This window comes from Corylus avellana, chromosome ca3 (genome assembly GCF_901000735.1).
Source record: "Corylus avellana chromosome ca3, CavTom2PMs-1.0".
Taxonomy (NCBI): domain Eukaryota; kingdom Viridiplantae; phylum Streptophyta; class Magnoliopsida; order Fagales; family Betulaceae; genus Corylus; species Corylus avellana.
In genome coordinates, this window is record NC_081543.1 from 1,542,855 (window position 1) to 1,567,509 (window position 24,655).

At 37.0% G+C, this 24,655-nt stretch overlaps 3 protein-coding genes across 5 annotated transcripts; 2 read left to right on the top strand and 1 right to left on the bottom strand.

Annotated features, from left to right (window-relative positions):
* Positions 1-5,080: 5,080 nt before the first annotated feature.
* Positions 5,081-9,573, top strand: LOC132174961 (outer mitochondrial transmembrane helix translocase-like). 2 transcript variants are annotated; one of them, XM_059586736.1, is made up of 13 exons: positions 5,081-5,290; positions 5,370-5,459; positions 5,748-5,823; positions 5,916-6,009; positions 6,117-6,186; positions 6,287-6,466; positions 7,157-7,279; positions 7,372-7,455; positions 7,536-7,720; positions 7,906-8,041; positions 8,134-8,193; positions 8,709-8,813; positions 8,891-9,573. In XM_059586736.1, exons 1-13 carry the CDS (start codon positions 5,282-5,284, stop codon positions 9,002-9,004), a joined length of 1,326 nt encoding a protein of 441 aa, XP_059442719.1. In that variant the 5' UTR covers positions 5,081-5,281; the 3' UTR covers positions 9,005-9,573. The 2 variants fall into 2 exon arrangements, with proteins under 2 accessions (XP_059442719.1, XP_059442720.1); XM_059586737.1 differs by lacking the exons at positions 5,081-5,290; positions 5,370-5,459 and having other exon boundaries at positions 6,089-6,186.
* Positions 9,574-11,234: 1,661 nt separating this feature from the next.
* LOC132175608 (conserved oligomeric Golgi complex subunit 2) lies at positions 11,235-18,583 on the top strand. Of its 2 annotated transcripts, XM_059587605.1 has the most exons (13): positions 11,235-11,768; positions 12,128-12,334; positions 13,941-14,277; positions 14,859-15,020; positions 15,224-15,323; positions 15,418-15,633; positions 15,722-15,830; positions 16,217-16,417; positions 16,687-16,791; positions 17,712-17,837; positions 17,940-18,074; positions 18,210-18,340; positions 18,456-18,583. In XM_059587605.1, the coding sequence occupies exons 1-12, from the start codon at positions 11,307-11,309 to the stop codon at positions 18,321-18,323; spliced, it is 2,274 nt and encodes a 757-aa protein (XP_059443588.1). In that variant the 5' UTR covers positions 11,235-11,306; the 3' UTR covers positions 18,324-18,340; positions 18,456-18,583. The 2 variants fall into 2 exon arrangements, with proteins under 2 accessions (XP_059443588.1, XP_059443587.1); XM_059587604.1 differs by having other exon boundaries at positions 18,210-18,583.
* Positions 18,584-18,903: 320 nt separating this feature from the next.
* On the bottom strand, positions 18,904-24,141 carry LOC132175609 (uridine/cytidine kinase UKL1, chloroplastic-like). The gene is made up of 14 exons (XM_059587606.1): positions 23,966-24,141; positions 23,486-23,577; positions 23,204-23,273; positions 22,981-23,099; positions 22,757-22,853; positions 22,553-22,632; positions 21,346-21,540; positions 21,053-21,140; positions 20,908-20,964; positions 20,749-20,809; positions 20,078-20,171; positions 19,912-19,984; positions 19,381-19,463; positions 18,904-19,280 (listed from the first exon to the last, which is right to left on the bottom strand). The coding sequence occupies exons 1-14, from the start codon at positions 24,132-24,134 to the stop codon at positions 19,095-19,097; spliced, it is 1,464 nt and encodes a 487-aa protein (XP_059443589.1). The 5' UTR covers positions 24,135-24,141; the 3' UTR covers positions 18,904-19,094.
* Between the last annotated feature and the right edge of the window lie 514 nt (positions 24,142-24,655).

Here is a 24,655-nt window from a genome sequence, read left to right on the forward strand (position 1 = left end):
GTGTCTTTCAAGAACGTGGCAGACCTCTCTGTGTGGGCATTTGCAGGAGTGTATGGTCCGAATATTGATAGGGATAGAAGGCTCCTTTGGGATGAGTTGGCTGGCGTTCTTAGTTGGTGGAACGTGCCATGGTGTATTGGGGGAGATTTCAATGTTACCCGTTTCCCTAGTGAAAGATCTGGTGGAGCTCGTCTGGATTCTGCGATGATGGGTTTCTCAGATTTTATTTCTGAACAAGGGCTTATGGATCTTCCCCTTGGAGGGGGTGTCTGTACTTGGTCGGTCTCTCAAGATCCTCCGCTATGGTCTAGGATTGATCGGTTTCTTGTTTCTCCAGAGCTGGAAGCCTGGTTTCCAGGGGTGAGGCAGAAGAGGCTTCCACGTCTATGTTCGGATCACTTCCCAATTATGCTAGAGTTGGGGGAGGTATCCAAGGGGAAAAGGCCATTCAGGTTTGAGAACATGTGGCTTAAGGAGGAAGGGTTTGGTGCGTTAGTGAAACAATGGTGGGATTCTTATGAGTTCCAAGGTTCGCCGAGTTTTGTTCTCGCTCGCAAACTCAAGGCCTTGAAGCTGAATTTGAAGACTTGGAATGAGGAGGTGTTTGGTAACATTGAGAGGAATAAGCGGACTCTTCTTGAGGATCTCCGGGTGTTTGATGAGCACGAAGAAAGTAGGGCTTTGAACGAGGAGGAGTTAGTGAGGAAGGCCGAGGTTGTTCGAGAATTAGAGAAGTGTACTCTTATGGAGGAGATTAGTTGGAGACAGAAGTCTAGGGTGTGTTGGTTAAAGGAAGGGGACAAGTGCACTAAATTTTTTCATTCCATAGCCAACTCAAACAAAAGATATAATTCGATAGAGAATCTTATGATTGGGGATAATCTTTCTTCAAATCAGGATGAGATTAGTGAGCACAGTGTTGATTTCTACCAAAAGCTCTTTGCTGAACATCACAGTTGGAGGCCTTTGGTAGATGGTATTTCCTTGGATTCCATCTCAGAGGGAGAGGCCAGCTGGTTGGAGAGAGATTTTGAAGAGGAAGAGGTTAGAAAGGTCGTGTTTAAGATGAATGGTAACAAGGCACCGGGCCCCGATGGGTATTCTATGGCGTTCTTCCAAGCTTGTTGGGATGTGGTGAGGGAGGACATTATGAGGGTCTTCAATGCTTTCCATGCTGGCGGAATGTTTGTTAAGAGCCTCAACGCCTCGTTCATTTCGCTTATTCCAAAGATTCCCGGTGCCATCAATCTTAAAGATTTCCGCCCGATTAGCCTTGTGGGAGGTATGTACAAAATTATTGCCAAGGTTTTAGCAAATAGATTGAAGGTTGTGTTGGACAAGATTATCTCCAAGTCGCAAAATGCTTTCATCAAAGGTCGGCAGATTCTAGATCCCATCTTGATTGCTAATGAATGCCTTGGTAGTAGGATGAGATCTGGGGAGCCAGGGGTCATTTGCAAAATGGATTTGGAAAAAGCTTACGATCATGTGAATTGGGGCTTCTTGTTGTACTTGCTAAGGAGGTGTGGTTTTGGAGGGGTTTGGTGTTCCTGGATTCATCATTGCATTTCCTCGGTGCGATTCTCGATTTGGTAAATGGGTCTCCTAAAGGTTTTTTTAGTAGTTCCAGGGGTTTGAGACAAGGGGATCCTCTCTCTCCTTTGCTGTTTGTGTTTGTGATGGAGGTCCTAAGTAGGATGATTTCGGCGGCGGTTCATAGGGGGTTGTTAGAAGGCTTCAAAGTTGGCAACACTACAGTCTCCCACCTTCTTTTTGCCGACGACACCTTGATTTTCTGCAATGCTAGGCCTGCCCAGTTACGCTACTTGCGGAGTTTGTTCTTGTTGTTTGAAGCTGTTTCCGGATTGAAGGTTAATTTGGCTAAATCGATGCTTATCCCGGTGGGGAATGTGGAGCAAGTGGCTTCGTTAGCCGGCATTTTAGGGTGTGAGGCAGCTACTTTGCCAGTGAAGTACCTTGGTCTCCCGTTGGGAGGCTCTTGTAGGTCCAAGCATATTTGGGATGGAGTGATCGAGAAGATTGAATACCGGTTGGCCAGCTGGAAAAGGGTGTATTTGTCGAAAGGGGGTAGGGTCACCCTTATTAAGAGCACTCTTGCTAACCTGCCCACTTATTACTTGTCTCTTTTCCCTATTCCGGTGAGTGTTGCTAAGCGTATTGAGAAGCTTCAACGCAATTTTCTTTGGGGAGGGATAGGCGAAGAGTTCAAATACCACTTGGTGAAGTGGTCGCAGGTTTGCACTCTGATCAAGGAAGGAGGGTTGGGGATCAGGAACTTATTGGTCTTCAACCGCGCTCTTTTAGGGAAATGGTTGTGGCGCTATGGGGCGGAAAGAGAAGCTTGGTGGAGAGTTGTGATAGATGCGAAGTTTGGAAGCTTATGGGGAGGGTGGTGTTCCGTTGAGCCTGGAGGAGCATCTGGGGTAGGGTTATGGAAGAATATTAGGAAAGGGTGGGAAACTTTCAAAGGCTTTACGAGATTTGCAGTGGGGGATGGGTCTAGGATTAGCTTTTGGCATGATTGGTGGTGTGGAGATTCAGCTCTCAAGATAGCTTTCCCGATCCTTTATAGTATTGCTTGTGCAAAGGAGGCCTCAGTTGCGGATAACGTGGAGATGCTAAGGGGATCCAACCAGTGGAACGTGAGTTTTTTGAGGGCGGCTCATGATTGGGAGGTGGAGGCCTTTGCCTCTTTTTTCCAGGTGTTACATTCTACAGGAGTGAGAAGAGGGTCGGAAGATAGATTATGGTGGAACCCTTCCAAAAGAGGTACTTTCAAGGTCAAGTCTCTCTTTCTATCCTTGGCATGCTCGAAAGGGAGGAGGTTCCCCTGGAAGAGTGTGTGGAGGACACAGGCTCCTCCAAGGGCAGCTTTTTTTGCGTGGTCGGCGGCTTGGGGGAAAATTCTGACCTTAGATAACCTCAGAAAGAGAAATGTGATTGTGGTAAACAGATGTTGGATGTGTAAGAAGAGTGAGGAGACGGTGGATCACCTTCTTATTCATTGTGAGGTGGCGTCTGCTTTGTGGAGTGCCTTTTTTGGCCGTTTTGGGTTATCATGGGTGATGCCTGGTCGGGTTTTCGAGTTGCTAGCTTGTTGGTGGTCTGCAGGAAGGGGGGGGAGTGCTACAGTCTGGAAGATGGTGCCTACTTGCTTTTTTTGGTGTTTATGGAGAGAGAGAAATAATAGGTGCTTCGAGGATGTGGAGAGGTCTTTCGAGGACTTTTTATCCTATTGTTTTCATACTCTGTATCTTTGGACTGTAGCGTTTGTTTTTCCGGTTTCGATTAGCTATAATGATTTCCTTGTACGTTTTTCCCTTTCTAGTTAGGTGATCCTCCTTGTATACTTCCAGTGTACTCCGGGGCGCCTACGCTTTTAATAAAGTCAACTACTTACTTATCAAAAAAAATATTAGATTACTTAGGTTATGGATTACTTTATACTTGGTAATTTATTTTTATGTTATGTGGAAATATTTGTCCTTTGCTACCGTGGCCACAGGTGGAGCTGCGTCTAGGATATAGACATTATTCGATAAATAATGGTGCATACAGTTACTTCCTATTTCTTTCTTGTCTTTCTTCTCCTTCACTTTTCATCAAGCATCATAACACATTCATAACATATTCATTAAATAGCGAAAGCATGCACATTATATCAATTACATTTAAAACACTTTATCAAACATATAGTATTGGATGCATAAAAGGGGCCTACCAAATAAAGGCTAACATTATATCATATATGTTGAAAACAATTTGAAGAAAAGCATGGCATTGACATTTAAAGAAAGCAAAGGTATTGTCATATCTACTTACCTCGTTCCTTAGCTTCAGAATTCAACACACTTCATTTAGCATCCTAAGCAAACATTTATGAGCAATGACTTTCCATTAAGGCATTTGTATATAATTTTTTTAATTGTTTGATCTCTCTAACCAGTGCTTCCACACTAAGTGGCAGATCTGATTTCTCGTCTTTAAGACACTTATTTCGTATTTCAAGCTCGATTCTTTTCTTGAATGATCACACTATGCATGGATGTTCAGTTTACTACACATGAATTATGCAATGCGAACTTATTCTCGTGCTCTTTAGAGTATAGGTCCCAACAGCATTTACATCTAGTCTTTATAGGGTTAAGTTCGATTATTTTCTTGAATGATCACACTATGCATTTATGTTCAGTTTACTACACATGAATCATGCAATGCGAGCTTATTCTCGTGCTCTTTAGAATGTGGGTCCCAACACCATTTACATCTAGTCTTTATAGGGGTTTTAAATCACCTTAAGGTCCTCTAGACAGGTCTGGTCTTGGGCCAAAAGATAGGCTTTAAGGCCTCAAGGTTCAACTAATGTGTGTGTGTGTGTGTGTTGTAATTCCAGCAATGCCCTCTTTTTCTTTTTGAAATAAGGTAGGAAACAACTCCTAGAAAATAGGCAGGAGTTGCATACAGTTGGGGCTTGTTTTAACTAAGAAAACTGTCCTTTTTGAAGAAAAATAAACCTGACCAGATTCTATTAGGTTTTAGCCTTAACAATGATCGACTTTTTGCCCATTAGAAGTCTTTTTCAGCCTTCTAACATGCCCCCTATTAAACCCACGAAATTAAAAGAGATAATTAAGCAAACAACTACTGCGTGTCAAATTTAAAAACTAGAACATCAACATCATAAAATTACCCTAGGGGGTCTAGCGTGTCACATTCAATATATATCAATTTTGGCTTATAGTTTTGCAAAAGAACACTCTTTTGATAGCTGTAAGTGCAATTCTGAAAACGGGAAGACATAAAGGTACCATGTTCCTCTGGGCCATCTTGGGGATTGACTTCAAGTTTTTACCGAGTTTTTGCAGGTTGAGATTACGAAAAGTGTTTGACATAGATCATGCAGAGTTGAAGTTGGATAGTTGGATTTTTTTATGCTATTGATTAGTTTTTATGTATAGATAAAAAAAAAAAAGAATAATATTTTTTATGCAAATAGTTCTATACATAAACATGTCTATGTGCTCTCTCTCACACATAGACAAGCTTATTTTTATGGACTATTGTACAGGTTGTTGAATGAATATTGTGAGATTGTGCTGTCGCACAGTCGCTGACATAAATTCTTCATTTACAGCAGCATGATGTTACTGCCTTTTTATTTTTTCAGGATAGTTTCGGAAGACTGCATGACAGGGGTAAGGAAGTCCCGAAATCGACAAAACTCCTGACTAAGCTTTTTCCCAATAAAGTAACCATTCACATGCCACAGGTCTGTGTGGTGGATTCTTATGATCAGTTACTTGGCTTTGCTTTATCAATATATTGCAGAAACTTATAAATCTCTGCAGGATGAAGCGCTTCTTGCTTCGTGGAAGCACCAATTGGATCGAGATTCTGAAACCCTCAAAATGAAAGGAAATCTCAATCACCTGCGCACTGTGAGCAATTTCCCCTACTTATATTTTAGAGCATCAAGAATTATTGTTGCTTTTAATACTAAGTTTAAAATCACTTGATAGATAGGTACTTTAGTTATTTAACATTTCTAATAAGCGATACAAAAGTTGAATTTTGACAACCTTGTTTAGGTTGTTAGTATGTGGAATGCACAGGGAGCATTCTGCATGTGTGTTCATATTTTACTGTTTTGAACTTTGTGCATTAGCCAATGGTTGAAAATGAGGTGTTTTGCAAATGATACTGATGTTTGCAGTTAATATGTGTAGGTTCTTGGTCGGAGTGGGATGGAATGTGAAGGACTTGAGACATTATGCGTTAAGGACCAAACACTTACGAATGAAAGTATGCTCTATTTTAATATATCTAGACAAGATGGTTTGCCAGTTTTACTATGTTTTATTTTAATCTTTTAATCTATTTGTTTTGTATTGCAGGTGCAGAGAAAGTAGTTGGATGGGCTTTAAGCCATCATCTAATGCAGAATCCTGAAGCTGATCCTGATGCAAGGCTTGTATTGTCTAGTGAGAGGTAATTGATAGGTTGTTTGCTGCCATCATTTTCATTCATTGTTGGCTGAAATATTAGTTATTGGATGGAAATTACACAGTTGTAATGCCATATTGCAATTCTGGCAGCATCCAGTACGGGATTAGAATCTTGCAGGCTATCCAGAATGAATCTAAGAGCTTGAAGAAGTCACTTAAGGTGATTATTATACATTCCCACAAAAGATTATACTTTTGACTAGTTTTCTTTGGTGCTACTGTTAAATAATCTTCATACTGATTTTTTGGGCTGAAATCAGGATGTTGTAACAGAAAATGAATTTGAGAAAAGGCTTCTAGTTGATGTCATTCCACCCAATGACATTGGAGTTACTTTTGATGATATTGGGGCTCTTGAAAATGTGAAGGATACGCTGAAGGAGTTGGTGATGCTTCCTCTACAAAGGCCTGAACTTTTTTGCAAGGGTCAATTAACTAAGGTTTTTTTATGTTCTCTCTATTCAGGGAAAATGTGATGCTTTATTTAAATATTGATGAGTTACATTAGTTGACCTATTGGTTCAATTCTTTCAATCTATAATTTCTACTACAAATTTTTATGGCTTAATTATTATTTTTTAATTAAGGAAACATTTTCACTTTGCTCCTAGGATGTTAGTTCCATCATAAACGGGTTCTATGGGCAGATCAACTTTTTCAATTTTTTTTGGGGTGATCTTATCAAATCTAAATGGTTTTTTAGAAGCTGATTTTCCACTCTTCTTTTCATTTTTGAACTTGTGTTATCATTGCCTAAGTACTGGTGACATTGAAAAGTTGGAAATGTGTGTATAATGGGTTTCTGGCTTTCTGCACGAAAATAATTATGCTTGATCTATTATGAGTCACTGTAAGCTTCTTTATTTACCTGCAAGTATAACTACACACAAGTACATGATCTACATAGATACGTGTGTAGGTTTTGAAACTGCTAATGTCTGTGCCCTTATTATTATTATTATTCTCTTAGATTCTTGCTTCTCCTTCATAAATTTGCTATAAGCAACACTCCATACCTCTTCCATATTTAACAGATAGTGGTGCAGGAGAGCACTTGTATAAGCAGCTGCTATTGAGCTTATTTATAAGTTTTTAGAGGAACAATCTAACTGTATATCTTTTGTATCTAGCCTTGCAAGGGCATATTATTATTTGGGCCTCCCGGAACAGGTAAGACAATGCTGGCAAAGGCTGTGGCTACTGAAGCTGGTGCAAACTTCATCAACATTTCCATGTCAAGCATCACATCTAAGGTTAACAATGATAATTTGCTTCATTTACTGTGGCACAATCACTATCACAACTTCATTTCATAACTTTAACTTGTGTTTTGACCTTACTGCAGTGGTTTGGTGAGGGTGAGAAGTATGTGAAAGCTGTTTTCTCACTTGCCAGTAAAATTGCGCCTAGTGTTGTATTTGTTGATGAAGTAAGCTTTTTAAGTCCTTTCATGTTGAATTTGTGTTTGTGAATCATCCTCAATATTTTTTTCGCTTGGTTTTCTTATAGGTTGACAGCATGTTGGGCCGGAGGGAAAATCCTGGGGAGCATGAGGCCATGCGTAAGATGAAAAATGAATTTATGGTGAACTGGGATGGCTTACGGACAAAAGACACAGAGCGGGTTCTGGTACTTGCAGCTACAAATAGGCCTTTCGACCTTGATGAAGCAGTCATTCGAAGGCTTCCCCGTAGGTAAAACATCATTCACACATACTTATGGACATAAAAAAACTTGCCACTGTTCTTGCACACCGTCTTGTGCTAGCTGCTTTTTTTTTTTTTTTTTTGAAGTTGTGCTAGGCTATTTCATTTTGACATTCTGGTAACTTTCAAGTATAACAGATGCCCACGTTTTCATGCTGTATGTTCTTCCACAGATTGATGGTAAATTTGCCAGATTCAGCAAACAGAGCGAAGATACTAAAAGTCATACTGGCAAAAGAGGACTTGGGAGATGTTGATTTTGATGCAATTGCCAATATGACAGATGGATATTCTGGAAGTGACCTGAAGGTGATATTTGTTTCTAATTTCATTGATGGTTGACAGTTTTATTGTTATCAATCACCGGAGTGACTGTCATTATATTTGCTGTCATATTGCAGAATCTATGTGTAACGGCTGCTCACCGTCCAATTAAAGAGATATTGGAAAAGGAAAAAAAGGTTTGTATCTTCTATCCAATCAATGAGCAGTTAAGCAATTTGTTTTTCTTGCTCAACAGTGTTCTCATCAGTGCTGCTTGTGATGCGTTATCAAAGTTATTTGGGACAAGCTGCAACCTGATCTTTACCTGCCAATCTAGTTTACTAATATCATGTGGTTGCTGATCAAAATACCTAATCGTTAAAATGACCTTCAAAACATCAATTGGAAAGTAAGTCAAAAAATTAAATGCTAAATGTCCAATACTGTACTCCTGCGATGCATATTTGGTTCCAAATCCATTTTATACATCGACTTTTTATTGCCAACGTGCTTCAACTCAAAAGGCCCGGTTTTTTATTTTTTATTATTTAAAAAAAAACACATTTTATTGAGTAACTGCAGAATCAAGGTGAACCGAAGAATGAGAGAAAAATTGTAATACATGTGCTTGTTCACTTAGATTCATTACCAGTAGATGTAGGTCCTCTGTCTGGAAGAAAATCTTCTGTGATCTAATATGCTAAACATACAGGAACATACTGCCGCTTTAGCAGAAGGAAGACCCACTCCAGCTTTGAGTGGCAGTGCAGATATACGGTCTTTAAACATGGATGACTTCAAATATGCTCATGAACGGGTAAGTGAAACTTAAATATCCATTGATGTGACTTTTTTTACTTCTTTATTTATTTTATTTTTTAAATCTGGGTATAGGTATGCGCGAGTGTTTCATCGGAGTCTGTGAACATGACTGAGCTTTTACAATGGAATGAGCTGTATGGTGAAGGGGGTTCCAGAAGAAAAAAGGCTCTGAGCTACTTCATGTGAGGGCTTTCCTGTACAAATGGCTATTTTTTGCTCATCTCTTTGTTCTAAGCCCTCGTGCTTTAGTGAATTTTGCTATTTTCTTAGGGCTTGGTAGGGAGCCTTTTTGTCTGTAAAATGAAATATAGGTATTAAGTTATTTTTTTCCCACCCCGCTCGAGTTAGATTTGTGATGGAGGGAATAAAGTGAGTGTAAGCTTTCCAAAGCCTTGGTGGCTTGGCTTCACTGCTTTTGTTTTGTTCCCCATCAACTTGTTGTCAACATAAGGAACTTGTATTTGTACGTTTATCAGCATCAGAAAAGGAAGAAGAAAAGAGGACCCCTATGCATATATATTTATAGGCGTTCTTTATGGGTTTGTTGGAAATTGAACATTAATAAGCAGTGATAACAGACGCCATATCACACTATGATTTGGCTTTATGAATGTATAATCTATATGTGCATGTAGAGCCTGTTTTCAGTCCTTTGTCTCAACATTCTTATGGAGGATGATTTCCTTTAAACAAGTACGGCCCATTTGTTCATGCTGAAGCAAAGTGTATTTATTTATTTATTTACCTTCATATTCTTCTTCTTCTTTATCTTGAATCTGTTGGTACCGTGAGCTCAAAGAAAATCCCATTTAAGTTTTACATATAATGGTGACTTGAGATTGAAGATGAAAGATCCACTACAAAAAACTTGCTTTTCCAGTGATTAAGACGGTGTTAATCTGTTCATTCCATTTACTTGGTGTCCATTTGGTTTAGTTGTTTTACAATATGTGATTTAAAAAATGGTAATTTCAAAAATTCGATTTTTAAAATTACTTTAGAAGAGTTTTGTTTTTGTTCGTTTGGCTTTCAAAAATAGAGAGCGATCATCGTTAGTAGACTCCACTAAAAGATAGCTTGGTGATGCTGTTGAAAATGATTTTAAAAAGTTGATAACTAAAATAGAAAAAAAATATTTTTTGTTATTTTTACTAGTAAAATTTGGTGAGTCTACTAGGATGTTTGTAGGAGCATTGAAAAAAATAAGTTGCAAAAATAAAAAATAATTTTTTTTAAGACTAAAATAGAGAAATAAAATTTGTTCTAAATATGAATGATTTTGTAGGTGATATTTTCCCTATCACCGTTGGTTATTAAGCTGAATTTGGGTCTTGCATTACTTGTATAGCCAAGTAAATGTTTGGTAACTAAGGTGATTTACATGAAATGTTTTTCGTATTTTCGGATGTTTGGTGTGACGTAAAATAATAGTCAATAGAAAATATTTTTTTTTTGACCAAAATTTTTCTTTAATTTTCGAAAAATGGTTTCTATTTTTAAAAATCGTAAACCATTTTTTGAGTTTGAGTATCTCAATCTCAAATTAACGGACCCTGCCATGACCCACCCAAAACCTCATTTGACGGAAAACATTATCCTTGAAAGTGACTTCTTAAAAAATATTTTCCAGTATTTGGCATGTACGAAAAATCAGGTGGGATCCCGATTGAGTCCCCGACGTCGAAAAATGTTTGGTGTGTACGCAAAGTCATATTAAACACTAAATTACGAAAATATCCTTGTTGGGTCTCGCCAAAGTCCCGGGTTGATCCCGCGCGGGTCCCGATAGGGTCTAGGTAGGGTCGGGGCAGATCCCGGGTGAGTCGTAGTGGGGTTCTTGCGGGACTCGGTTAGGACACCTTTAAGACTTGGTCGGGACATTTTCATAAATGAAAAAATATATATACAATTTTTTTTTTTTTTTTGTGATTTTCCATACGCGCTAAATACCTAAAATATTTTCTAGGAAATTATTTTTAAAAAAATATTTCCGACGGAAAGCATTTTACGGAACCCAAACCTTTTGACTACGATTTTTTTTTTTTTTTTTTAGTGTCTTAACTAGTTAAAACTTAAACTATTTTTCTGTCGAAACAAACAGAACTTAAACTTTTGACTAATTTTCTCTACAAAATCATACTCAATCAACACCCTTTGTTTTTTTTTGTGTTTTTTTGTGTTTTTTTTTTTTTTTTGTCTTAACTAGTTAAAACTGAAACTATTCAAGCAAATCATATAGAATTCCATAAATTTCAGTAATTCATTTTAAATTAAACAGCTGAAATTTTATTATATTAATGTTTATCGATATTATATCCGTATTTATAATTTCTAAAAAGTAAGAAAAGTTAAGGTAAAACTATTATATATATGCGAAAATAATACGCGGGTCCACTACAACTGACACACTATAAAACTCAAAACAGACTAGCTCCGACTGGCAGTTTCTCGGCAGCCAAACACGATAAAGAAAAAACCCGAATCCGAAATGGCGGATCTGATATCGGTACAGGCACCGCCGAGATCGGCGGCGGACTTCTTTTCGGACCCTTTGGACACCCACCCGCTCTGGTTCAAGCCCTCGCTCTTCCTCTCGGCGACGTTCGACTCGGAGTCCTACGTCTCGGAGCTCCGGACCTTTGTTCCCTTTGATACGCTCCGATCTGAGCTCCAGGCGCACCTGGCGGCTCTCCACCATGAGCTTGTCGACCTGATCAACCGCGACTACGCCGACTTTGTCAACCTCAGCACCAAGCTCGTCGACGTCGACGCGGCCGTGGTGCGCATGCGGGCCCCGCTGGTGGAGCTCCGGGAGAAGATTGATCAATACCGGGGCTCCGTGGATCGCTCGCTTGTGGCCCTCAAGAACGGGCTGAAGCAGAGGTCGGAGGCCGCGTCGGCGAGAGAGACCCTCGAGCTTTTGCTCGACACGTTTCACGTGGTGTCGAAGGTACGTCTCTGTGTATGCGCGACTGATTTAGGATTGTTTGGATCTTAATTGAGCTTAGTCGGATTTAGAACGTATTGGCATAATATCTAATCTTCCCGTTTGTTAATATCTAATCTTCCCGTTTGTTTAGGTAAAATGATATTTGTGATTTGTTAGTTGGAAGGTTTAGTTTCGATTTCAATATGTGGTTGCTTATTTTAGCAATGTATATAGAATTGGACTCAATTGCATTTGAGTGTTTCTGGCTCAGTTTAGATTTTGGTTCAATTGCGTTTAAAAGCTTTGGATGTGAATTGTGGTTTTATGCAGATCTAGGTCCTTACTGATTTATTTTTACAATAAAATTATCTCATGTGCAGGTCGAGAAACTAATCAAGGAACTACCAAGTGTGCCTGCTGATTGGTCAAATGGGGATGTAAACTTGGCAGAGAGGAATTCTATGAGCAATGGGGTTTCTGCTCCACTAGTTGAGAATGGGACAAATCTCAGAGAGACTCAAAGCATGCTTTTGGAGAGAATTGCCAGTGAGATGAATCGGTTGAAATTTTATATTGCTCATGCACAGGTATTTTTTGCTCTCCGTCAAGTTTAGTTTTCTTTTATTACATTTACATGTGTTCTTGGAGATGTTTTGCAGCAATTTTTGTATTAGATTTAGCGTAAATACAGTTGATATTTTATTTGGTCTTCTTTCAACTGCCCATTTCTTTATTAAGATATGCATGATAAAGTTCTCATGACATTCAAGCATCAACATTTATAATTGAGGATGTTTCTTATGGACAAAGCATGGGCAAAGATGCTGAGGAATTAGTAATTTGCATAGAGCATGGTTTTTATTTTTTCATCAAGATAGCTATATATATATATATATATATATAAAGATAACTAAACATAACAGGCCAGACCAAGGATAAAAATTGAAATAAAAACAAAAATGAAAAGCATATATTGCGGTGGAAGATCCACCAGCTTGACTATTAATCTTCTCACCAACAAGCTTTAAATAACATTGATCTGTCTGAGCAACCTAGAGAGGTAGTTGAAGAACTTAGGGTCTTTTAATTTCACTGTAGGACTGATGTTTAGGAAAGGAAAATGGTAGAATTGTTATGGTTTTATTTTATGTGCATTTTACAGCTAGAAGAAAAACTATTTATCATTTTTGTTGATTTAAGAGGACTGAGAAGTTGAGAAAGTATCTTTTACGAGGCAGAATAAGCAAACTAGTTCTGAATGTTATGAAAATGAAGGGGTTCTTATCTTGTGAGTAGGTAGAGAGTAATTTTATACTTTGCTACTTATCACCAAAGGAAAACAGAGCAGTCATTAATGAGGGGTAGTTGGAAAGTGACTCGATTTAGGGTTCAAGGAAGGATAGATAAATTTGTTGTGTGAGCTCAATAAGAAACCGAGATATCCATTCAGGTGGATATTGTTTGTGTTGTTCAAGACTCAAACTTCGAGAAAATATACAGCTATATTAAGCATATGGTCTAAGAAGTGTTGGTTAAGGACTTGTATTTATGTGCGTTGGTTTCATGGGTTGCTGTGTTGTATACGATTGAAGGAAAGGGTCGAGGATGTTAGTGTGTCAGACATATAACCTGAAAGAGTTGATTGATAACTCTATTTATATATGTTTACATGTTTATATAAGGAAATTGATGTATCCTTATCAGTAGATATGCGGTTTCAATATAGTTTTCCTAGGATCGTATACCTTCTTTCTTTATTAAAACAGTACAGATAATTTAAGCATGTTGAGAAGGGGATTTGAAGTGATAGTTTATTGTTAGATCTAGATGGGCTGGCAGGATGCATATGCTTTTTACAGCCTCAGCATCTTTATCAGGAGAGGAGAGAATGGATTTCAGTTTTCTTGTAGGGGGCATGTGAAAAATTGGAGCCAACTTTTGTTAGACAGGCTAAGCTAATATTAGTGTGTTTTAAAATGTCAAATATTAAGGATTCAATATATCTTGAAATGGATCTTCATTTCCTTTTATCTGTTAGTTCCCAAATTGCATTTGTTAAATTGCAATTTTTGTTAAAAAAAAAAAGTATCCACTTACCTGCAAAATGTAGTGGAAATTCAGTGAGCTTAAAGTTGCTTTCTTTGGTACTTGTACATTCTTTGCTCATCTCATTTCTATATTATGCCAGTACAGAACCTGCCTTTCATTGAAAACATGGAGAAGAGGATTCAGAGTGCTAGCCTATTATTAGATGCAAGCTTGGGACATTGTTTCACAGATGGGCTTGAGCACCAGGATGCGAATGCAATTTACAATTGTTTACGTGCTTATGCTGCCATTGATAACACTAGGAGTGCAGAAGAAATTTTTCGTTCAACTATAGTGGCTCCATTGATACAGAAAATTATTCCACATGACATGTCAGCGGTGGTTGCAGGATCATCCAGAGATGAGCTTGAGAGTGATTATCAGCAAATCAAGCAATGTGTTGATAAAGACTTCAAATTCTTACTGGAAATTTCTTCTACTGGTACTAGCATGTGTCTTTTGTGTTAATATTGTATTCCCAACAACTTACAAATCTTTATATCTGATATTTGGGTGGCTATGACAATTCTTTCATCATCTGGTGCTATTTTAGACCTTAAGCTGTATTAGAAGTCCTGTTCTCACAACCTCACTCCATGTTCTAAGGGTCTTCCTGTCGTCCTTGTAGGGTCACTGGCCAAAATCATATCCATTGTTTCAGTCATTGGTCTTTAGTTTAAACCCGTCTTTCTTAAATTTATATTATCTTATTCTGATCGGTGCAATCTTTAACTTGTAGTCTATTAATCTTTTCTTTCTCATTGACTTCTTTTTAAATAAGGGACAGTTTGCAATATCCGTCATCACTCTGGAAACATTTTTGACCTCCATTCATCTTGCTAATATCTATTGGCTACAACATCCGTTTGTCTTGCTAATATCTATTGTCAATCTTTGGATAATGGATCCAATATGACAAAAATGTAATATTGCATGTTAAATAATTGCTGTTTCTTTATATATGAGTCACTACTATTGTTTTTGAATGGCATTGACTTTTTTGATGTTTGTTGGTTTGTTCAGAAAATTCAGGTTTGCACGTGTTTGACTTCTTAGCCAATTCCATCCTTAAAGAGGTTCTCTCTGCAGTCCAAAAGGGAAAACCAGGTGCTTTTTCTCCAGGAAGACCCAAGGAATTCTTGAAAAATTACAAATCAAGTCTAGATTTCTTGGCACATCTAGAAGGTAGTGATCAAGTCTCTCTCTCCCTCCTCCCTACTATTCCTTCTTTTAATTGTGCCTTCAACATTGTAAAAACTTGACACTAACTAATTTACAATCTATTAATGTATTTCTCAAGTGACTATTTAGGACCATAATGTTAAATGTATTTTGCTTATAAGAGCATGTGTTGTTCATTGAGTTATGACATCCAATTGTCATGCAAGGGTACTGTCCGTCCAGATCTGCTGTTGCTAAATTTCGAGCAGAAGCTGTTTATGTTGAGTTCATGAAGCAATGGAACATTGGGGTTTATTTCTCTTTGAGGTACTCACTGCTTCTATTATGGTTTATATCCTTATAAAATGGGTAAAGTACTATTTAATAATGCGGACTGCTCTTATAACTACAACTACTTCAGATTTCAGGAAATAGCAGGGGCTTTAGATTCTGCACTTACAGCTACCAGTCTTGTGCCTGTTCAGAATATACATTCTGGTGAAGGAAAGTCTCTTGAATTGACTTTAAAACAAAGTGTTACTCTTTTGGAGAGCTTGAGATCCTGCTGGAGGGAAGATATTCTTGTCCTTTCTTGCACTGACAAGTTTCTTCGCTTATCTTTGCAGCTTCTTTCAAGGTCAGTTATATTGGAATTTGGAAACTTTCTTCCAGTCTATTCTGCTTGTACATTAATGATTGATTTTCTATTTTTGGAAATATATTAGATACTCAAGTTGGTTGTCATCTGGACTGGCTGCTCGCAAAATGGGTAATACAGGCTCCAGCTCTGGATATGAATGGGTTGTTTCAGCTGTGCCAGAAGATTTTATTTATGTAAGCACTGTATCTTTTTTCACGACATTTATTATGATCGTCCCTTTGTTTGCCAATGTATAACATGTTAGTCTTTGATTTTGGCTCTTTTGTTCTCAACCTGTAGGCATGTGTTGAAGTTTTGTTTAGTAAAATAGCTTGTCACAGATTTTTTTTTTTTTTTTTCAAAAAAAACAAACCTAGAAAAGAGAGAAATTTATGGAAATTGTTTTTGCACCTTTCTTCATGCCCCTAATGGTGTCTTCAATTTGTTACTCATACTGGCCTAGACAATTCACTACTTTCTGTAAAGATCTCAAGTTACAATTGACAGATTTTATTATGATTGGTTTAATTTTGAGATGATGCTTAGCCTGGCATATTGATAGAGGTTATTGGATTTGCAGATTATTCATGACGTAAATTGTCTGGTGAAGGAGGTTTGTGGTGGCTACCTGGAACGAGTACTTGAACTTCTGTCTTCATGCTCTGCTGATGTTCTTGATTCAGTAAAACAAAGCATTTTACAAGGTGGAAGATCATTGAAAGATTTAATACCTCTGGTTATTAATACAATAATAGAGGCACTGGTTGAGAAGTCTGTTGAGGTAAGTTTATAATTTGTCAATAATATTTTTTGATTTTACCATGGAAGGTGATGATGGTGCTTCTGTTTATTTATTGCTTCAAATATTTCCTTGATTGTGATAGTATGGTGATAGACTTGATTTATTGGCTAATTGGGGAAATTTGAACTATCTGACCACCTAGTTCATTTGTTAGCATTTGAGTTTTTTTTTTTCTCCATATTTTTAAACTGTTTATGACTTGTGAATCTTTTTTCATTTTTCATATTTCTTCTCGAAAATTAATGTAGGACTTGAGGCAGTTGAAGGGAATAACTGCAACTTACAGGATGACTAATAAACCTCTTCCTGTCAGACATTCACCCTATGTGTCAGTTGTATTGCGACCCCTGAAGGTATGCAATTCTCTATAGTTTATGGCTGTTGTATCCCTTCTTATCCAAGCTTGATATTTTTCTGTTCTATCTGAGTATCTACTGTTGCTTGATTCCTTGATTATGTCCTTCCTACCGAAGTTTAAAAACTAACTATATGATTCACTGCTCTAAATTATGCTATTGAAAGTACAGGAAACTGTCAGCTTTGTTTGATATTTGATGTCTTAAGGATGCAAAGCTCTCGCATCTTCTTGTCTGTATCATTTTCATTTCTTGATTTTATTTTTGACCTTTTAGATATGTCTTCAGTCTTCTTATGATTTGCATAAATAACCATTACCAACATATATGAAATCTGGAATCTGGACAAAAGCTAGACAACCTACAAAAGAACAATTGAGTTTCAGCTTATTACATGGGTATGCATGCAAATATTTGGCGAGGCTGTGCATGTAATCCCCAAATATTTAGCTCCTGTTGAGAAATATCCTTTTTTTGTATGTTGGAATGTGGAAAGACCCAAAAAGACCTTAACCATTCGTAGAAGAAACAGGGGAGAATAGGAGAGAATCAAAACCACTGGGTGTGTGGACCACTGTACTAACTTTATTATAAAAAAAAAAAAAAGTGATTAGGTGTTCTTTTTGTTTACTCTGTGTACTAGGGTTGCGCCATTTTGCGCTTAATTAACAATATTGAAATTATTTATAAAAAAAAGTAGATTGAACAATACTGGTAAAAGATATATGTAATCCAAATAGATTTCGAATTATTAAATTTTCAGATTAGGCAGTACTTAGTTCTTTCATCTTTGGCTATATTCATCTATCGATGATGCATTATATTTCAGGTTTTATATCAACTTTACGGTTACAGGTTAATATGGCAAATTACTTTTGAGTTATTAGTTTTTACATTGAACTAGCGACTGCTCCCAGGCTCTTTTGGATGGAGAGCGAGCTACAGCATACTTGACAAGGGAAACTAGGAACGAACTACTGCTTGGTGCTGCAACTGAGATTACTGGTCGTTATTATGAATTAGCTGCCGATCTTGTCAGTGTGGTTAGTACCTAAATGCTAGTTACTTCTGCAAAATTTTCATTCTTCTACAATTCTCCTTGCCTCGAAATATTGTCTTTTAAAAATTTCCACTATCATGACCAGGCTAGGAAAACAGAGTCTTCACTTCAGAGAATACGACAAGGGGCACAAAGACGAGCTGGAGCAAGCTCAGATGTGTCGGATCATAATGTGTCCGATACTGACAAGATCTGTATGCAATTGTTCCTTGATATTCAGGTAAACACCATCTGTATGGCTATCCTAGATTTCTGTTTACTTGTGCGCATGAGCATGAATCATGGGTCACAGGGTAGCAAACCATAGACTTCTGAGATGACTTACACAAGTTTCCTTTATAAATATTTTCACCAGGAGTACGGCCGCAACCTCTCTGCCCTCGGGGTGGAAGCAGCCAATATTCTGGCGTACCGTTCCTTGTGGCAGTGTGTTGCCCCTCCAGATAGGCAGAGCATGATTACTTTTTAGAGCGTGGCCACCTAGCTGTAAGCCGCTAGTAGATGTACTGTTTTCTTTTGAGTCAAAAAGAATTTCACAGCAAGTTGATTTTGTTACGAAATAAATTTATTGTAATAGTTGGTTCTTTGACATTCTGTGCAGTGTTCTTACAAGGTAGAGAGGCTTAAGTACTTGGATTGAGGAGAAAATTTTTGTACCAAATGTTTTAATGTTTGTTCATGATGTCTATGTTCTGTAAAAATCAAAGGAGAAAGCTCAATTTCAGATTATATCGAAATGTTTCGAAGTTGCTTTGGAAGCTTAGCCGCAAAAATAAGATATACCCTTTAAAATGTTTATTGCCATTAGTTGCATCTAATGGTGTACATGATGTCATGTCATTTAAAATTCGTTATTATTATTAGTTGGGGGAATATGAACCAATCATCTTTGCATGTTGAACCAAAAAATAAACTGTAAAAAACCTGTTCATGACTTTTTCCCCCAAAGATTAATTCCTACAGATAAAAATTTGAAAGTAACCTCTACAATATATCTTCCGATCTTCGTTCAAATTTTGGGTTGATGTTTATTCTTGGTCAGAGATAAATTCATTGATGCATCTCATAAATATATTATAACAACTAATTGAAGAATCAAAAGATGGGTTTAATATTATCCAAGAACAATTTATAACTATAACATGACTCTCAGGTTGAGGCTTCCATTTTTGTTATATATGATCATATTATACCACTTTGATTTTAGTGGGTGTGCGTATTTGATAACACAAAAGGCAAATCAATTCCTGAGAGGCTCTCCATCTTCAATGGTGAGCCTATAGTCATCAGTACCAAAATAGCGATCACCAAAGTCTCCCAGCCCTGGTACCACACGAAATTCTTCGTCTACTGCAGCATCAATCTCTGAAGTGACAATTTTTACAAATGGAAATCTTTTGCATACACAGTGTATCCCCTCAGGTGCCTGAAATTGGTGTCAAAAATTAATATAAATAAATAAATGCATAAGTACACATTGAAAAATGGAAATTGAGGAATGTAACTAGCCCTTTAAGCTAACTCACAGATATGAGGTTTAGGAATATGATTCGAGACTCCGGGACTCCCTTTTGTATAAGGAGTTCAATTGCTTTCATAGCAGATTTACCTACAAGGAAGCGATCAAAACCATCTTATATATTAAATCTACAAAAATACATTACTTGATACGAACTCAGCACGAAACTAGCTGGTTAAGGTTGATGGGTTTAATTCGGTTAATTAAATACCCATGCCTCGACACAACATTTAGGAGATTACAATTTTTGACACAAGTCATGAAGTCAATACGAAATTAGCGGGTTAACCTCAACCTGTTTAATTAAATGAGTTGGGTTAGAGCTGACTTATATAGCTTATACCAATACTTTAACATGACCTGAACTCGAATTACCACCCTTACAGAAAAGTACAAAGTGAAAGCAGTATACTTCGTTTCCTTGGGTTCATAGATGAATCTAGATTCTTAAACTTAATAAAATTAGACACTAATAAGTTGGAATAGTGCAAGTATAGATGATAATGCAATTATGCATGTAAAAGGAGGAAGTGGTCACCTGTAGCAAGAACTGGATCCAAAAGAAGGACATGGCGTTCTGGGATATCTTTTGGAAGCTTCTCATATATGAGCTGCGGAAGAGGAAGGAGATGAAGTATATTGTGGGAAATTATTTTCAACTTGAATAATAAAAACCCATAAACACTTCAAATATATGTTAACACCTGTTTCCCATTGTCACCAGAACGGTGGATGAGGATTTTTCCTATTTTAATTCCCTTACAGCATGCACGTAATGCGTTCTCCATGCTTTCTCCACTGAAATATATACGATTAGGGAAACAAAATGAGAAACAAATTTATCTATAAATTCTTGGATCAAACTAAGAGAAGTACTTCTACAATCCAATATCAAAGGCCCCCAAGAAAAAAGGCTCTTGAATATTTGACCCAATGTAAGTGGTTGAGGGGTTTGCAAAATCTGACCCGTTTAAGTAAATAAATCAGGTTATGGTTGATCCATATAGTTATATACCCATGTGTCAACACAACTCAAACTTAATACACAAACACGATTAGGGGTCAAGGACGGCATAGACTTAGGAGGTATAGGTATATATAGGTGAAGTGGATTAGGGGCAGGATAGATTTGGGACCATATAAAGAATAAAAAAAGGTTGCAGGTATAGAAAATAATTTCCTTAAAGGCTGAAAAGCAGAAGATTATAGAGATATTAGCCAGTAATACCATCATAGAACTTTTCATTTTAAAAGGTTAAAAAGAACTTGTATATCCAAATGTAAAACATAAAAATTTGGAATTTAAAACATAAACATAAAAAGAGTTCAAGATTTGCATTGAGATTAACCCAAGTGTTCAGGATTCTGGCCACACCTTCTAATAATGGATACACCACATAATTTCTTGCAAAAATTAACTCCAGTATACATTGATCCTGGAGCAAATGGTATAGAAGAAACCATCAAAAGATCTGACAGGGTCATAATAGAAAAATTGTATGCTACTTTTTTTTCCCTCCCCCTTAAAACACACCTGTAGGAGTGATTACTTGCTTCTCTGTAAAAGGCAGGTAGCCAAGACCATGTTCCACTACCTGAAAAATTCAGTAGTCCTCAGCATTATGTTACACACAAAGAGAATACAAATTAATGGTCCTTTAAATAAACAAAGGCACCACCTACCAGACGAATTAAACGATCCGAGTAAAAAACAAAATCATGTTTAGATATTTCTTTGTCACGAATTAGAGTGTGCATGCCTCGTATCTGTAAAAGAGATCCAAGCATTAAAATCCGCCTCGCAAGAACCGTGTATCAGTTGAATGAGGACTCGAACAGTTGATCTCGTGGTATTAACCAAACAAGTCGACCATTTGAGCTTCCCCTAGCAGGCTTTATGCACCCAATGAAAAGTAATATCACATAATAGAGTAAGACTATATTATTTGATGATGATGGTGATGATAAATACCTGAAATGTAGAATGAATAACATTCAAATTGGGATATATCTTGCAAAGGTTATGCTGACCAAGCTTCGTGCGGATATGTTGTACAATTAAATCAATTGCAACGTGATTCTCACCACCTCGGGGTATAATGACATCGGCATACTTCTTTGATGGAAGAATAAAATCATCAAAAGCAGGCTTGACAAACTTTGAATACTGCAGAGTTCAGGAAACAATTGGAAACTATACTCATAAGCCCAAAATTAAATGAAAAATAACTAGCTCTGTTTGTCAATGTGTTTTGTGGGGTGTTTTTCGTTTAGGTTTGAAAAAGTATTATGATGTGACATAAATGTGAAAACAGTTTTTGTGTTTGAATTGTTTGTTAAGGATTTTGTTTAAGAAGAGAAAACAAAAGACAAAAAACAAGAATTTTAACAAACGGAGCCAATTATCACCCAATAATTGGGAATGCTACCAACTCAGGAAACAGAGACCAGAAACAAAATGTCACTGACAAGAGAAAGCTGTTAGATGCATTGTTGAACACTAATGCACATAAACAAAAGGCAACTGAGCATTCTGAAAAAGTTATGTTTTCAGTGCTTCCAACAATACTAAAAGCAGAATATGTGGATTCCCAGAGCACAATTCCAACCCAAGAGGCTAATCTTTGTTTGTTGTAGTTAAAAATAACATAAGTATATAAAAGACAGTTTGAATAGTCTGATTCCTTTTACCTTGTTCTAAAGTAACTAAATGATTACCATTACATGAATGTATACATGGTGAGCATTGATGTAATTGTTTTCCTGTGCAAACAGGAGAAAGCTACTTTAACAAGTTATATAATACTGATTGTACCCAATCAATATTGGAACAAACTATAGCCAGGGTATCCTTTTTCTCATTTTTATTTTCAAGAGGAACCTGCAGAAGATAAAACTCTAAAATATGCATGAGCAGATGCACTTTCCATCCTAAAAAATATATGCATCATCTTCACATCCAACTGTGTATTGGCTCTAATCCTTCATAAATGCATACAATGCTCTTTCTGCATGCAGGATTTGCATCAATAAATGAGCACCTAATTATCTTTCTAAAGCTACTCACAAGATTTCTCAATGACCAAATTATCTCCAAACTCTGATATTATCAATGCCAACATCATCACTTCCAGTTATGTTGTATCAATGCATTTTATAAAAGGAAAAATGATTCTTGCCTGCTCAAGAACAGAGTGTATATCTCTATTCCTCTCAACTGTGTCACGCCTTAATCTTCGAGCAAGCCTCACATCAGCATCTACATAAAAATGTAAGCATAATAAGATAGCCAATGAGAGGAAAAATGCAGATATCAACTCAATTGTTACAAAATTACAGGTCTCGATCTGCTTTTATAGCAAGTGATTGTAATTAAAAGAAACCTGCATCAACGAAAATCTTCATATTCATCAAGTTGCGAACACGTTGATCATGAAAAACCAAAATCCCCTCCAATATGATTACATCGGATGCATTGACCTGCCAAAGTATAACCAAACAAAACAACATCAAAAATATTTCTTAGCCTTCTATTGAGATCTCTAAAAGAAAAGTCAGTGATTCAATGATTTTCTCAATTGTTTAGCCAATAGTAGAAAAGAAATACCTGTCGAAAACTTTCAGAGCACCGCTGATGTTTCTTAAAATCGTATATTGGAACATGAACAGACTGACCAGATTTGAGCTTGCCAATGCACTCTAAAAGTTGTTCTGTGTCGAATGCATCTATGGATAAACCATAAACATTTTACTAAATTGATTTAAATAACTCACGGTTCATTCAACGGCTATTAAAATCCTCAAAAGCTCTTAATCCATGGTAAACTTACCGGGGTGATCAAAATTATACTCGTGCACATGTTTCAATTCCTCATCTGTTAAACCACGATAGAATGAATCCTAGAAAAGTCATAACAAAAGTTATTAAGAAACTAAAAGAATCATATTCTACATATAAGATTAAGAGTGCGTTTGGCACTGTAATTTCACAAACAACAAGTATAATTTTAAATTAAATCGCAAAAAATGTATTGTTTAAGAGTGCAACTCCGATTTGAAAAAGGGTTGCTTTTAAAAACGCGCAATTCTAAAGAAAAAAGCAAAAACTTGACCTGATTGACAAGCACAACCCTATGATCATGGAGCTGCTGAATGATCATGTCACACACCGTCGTCTTGCCCGATGCCGTACCTCCAGAGACCCCTGAAAAGAATTCCAGAAAACTACAAAAACGTTAATTATATCATAACAATGTCACCGTGTTTGACACAGCAGCATAAATCACATTAATCGCTCGCTTCGTTCCTTCTCATCCATTTGGGTACTGAGAAAATGTTGTTAAAGTCGTATCCTTCATGTGAATCAATATCCGTGCCAAGAACGTGAAGAAGCTCACCATCTGTTTGGTTGCCGAGAAAACAAAATTTTCCGTTCACTTTTCTCAGCAATCATGCAGAGCTTTTTATTTTCTTCTTTTTTAAATGTTATAAAAGTGAAAACCGGAAAACGACAGGAAAAAAACGTCAGCGATTTTGTTTGTGTTCTCCGAGGTTTCGGTCCTAAGTTCAGAATATTATATATATACACTTACCGATGACGAAGGGCTGTTTAGGAGGTGCAGACGACAAGGAAGGCAAGGAGGACGGCGATGACGTGGAGGGGTCGAGAAGTCCGTCGGGATACAAACCGGAGAAGTGCGCACCGGAGGCAGATTCTATCCCGTAGTCCATTGTTGTGGGCGACGTCGTTTCCTCTGTCATGGTATTATATCTCTAATTTGTTTTTGGGTTAAAACGAGAATCTTGCATGAGTTATATATATATATATATATTGTTATTGTTATATTATTCTCCCTTTTAGGTTTTCAATTAAGAGAACCGTTTGCTACGATGATAGCGTGTGCTGCAAGCGAATCTCTTTCCATGGTTGTTAAAATGACCATGTGAAAAAAGAATCTATAAATTCATCTTACAACGTTGGATGTGTCATTGCATTTGAAGGTCTTTTTCTTGTTTAATGTCGGGGAATCCTAATGATAAAAAGTAGGAGTTTTCACAATTGATGTGTCCAAAATGTATGTTAATTTTTATATGTATTTTGGATGAAAACTTTGTCCTTTCACGACAAATACTTTATATAATATAGACTAATAGTTTAAGACCAAGATCCGGTGCAATACGTCTTATTTAAAACCATCAAATAGGTAGTCCAAAATGAATAATAAATTTGAAAAAAAAATGGTGGTTCGGTGAATTTTTGGATGTTGGCTACCCTTTTTCAA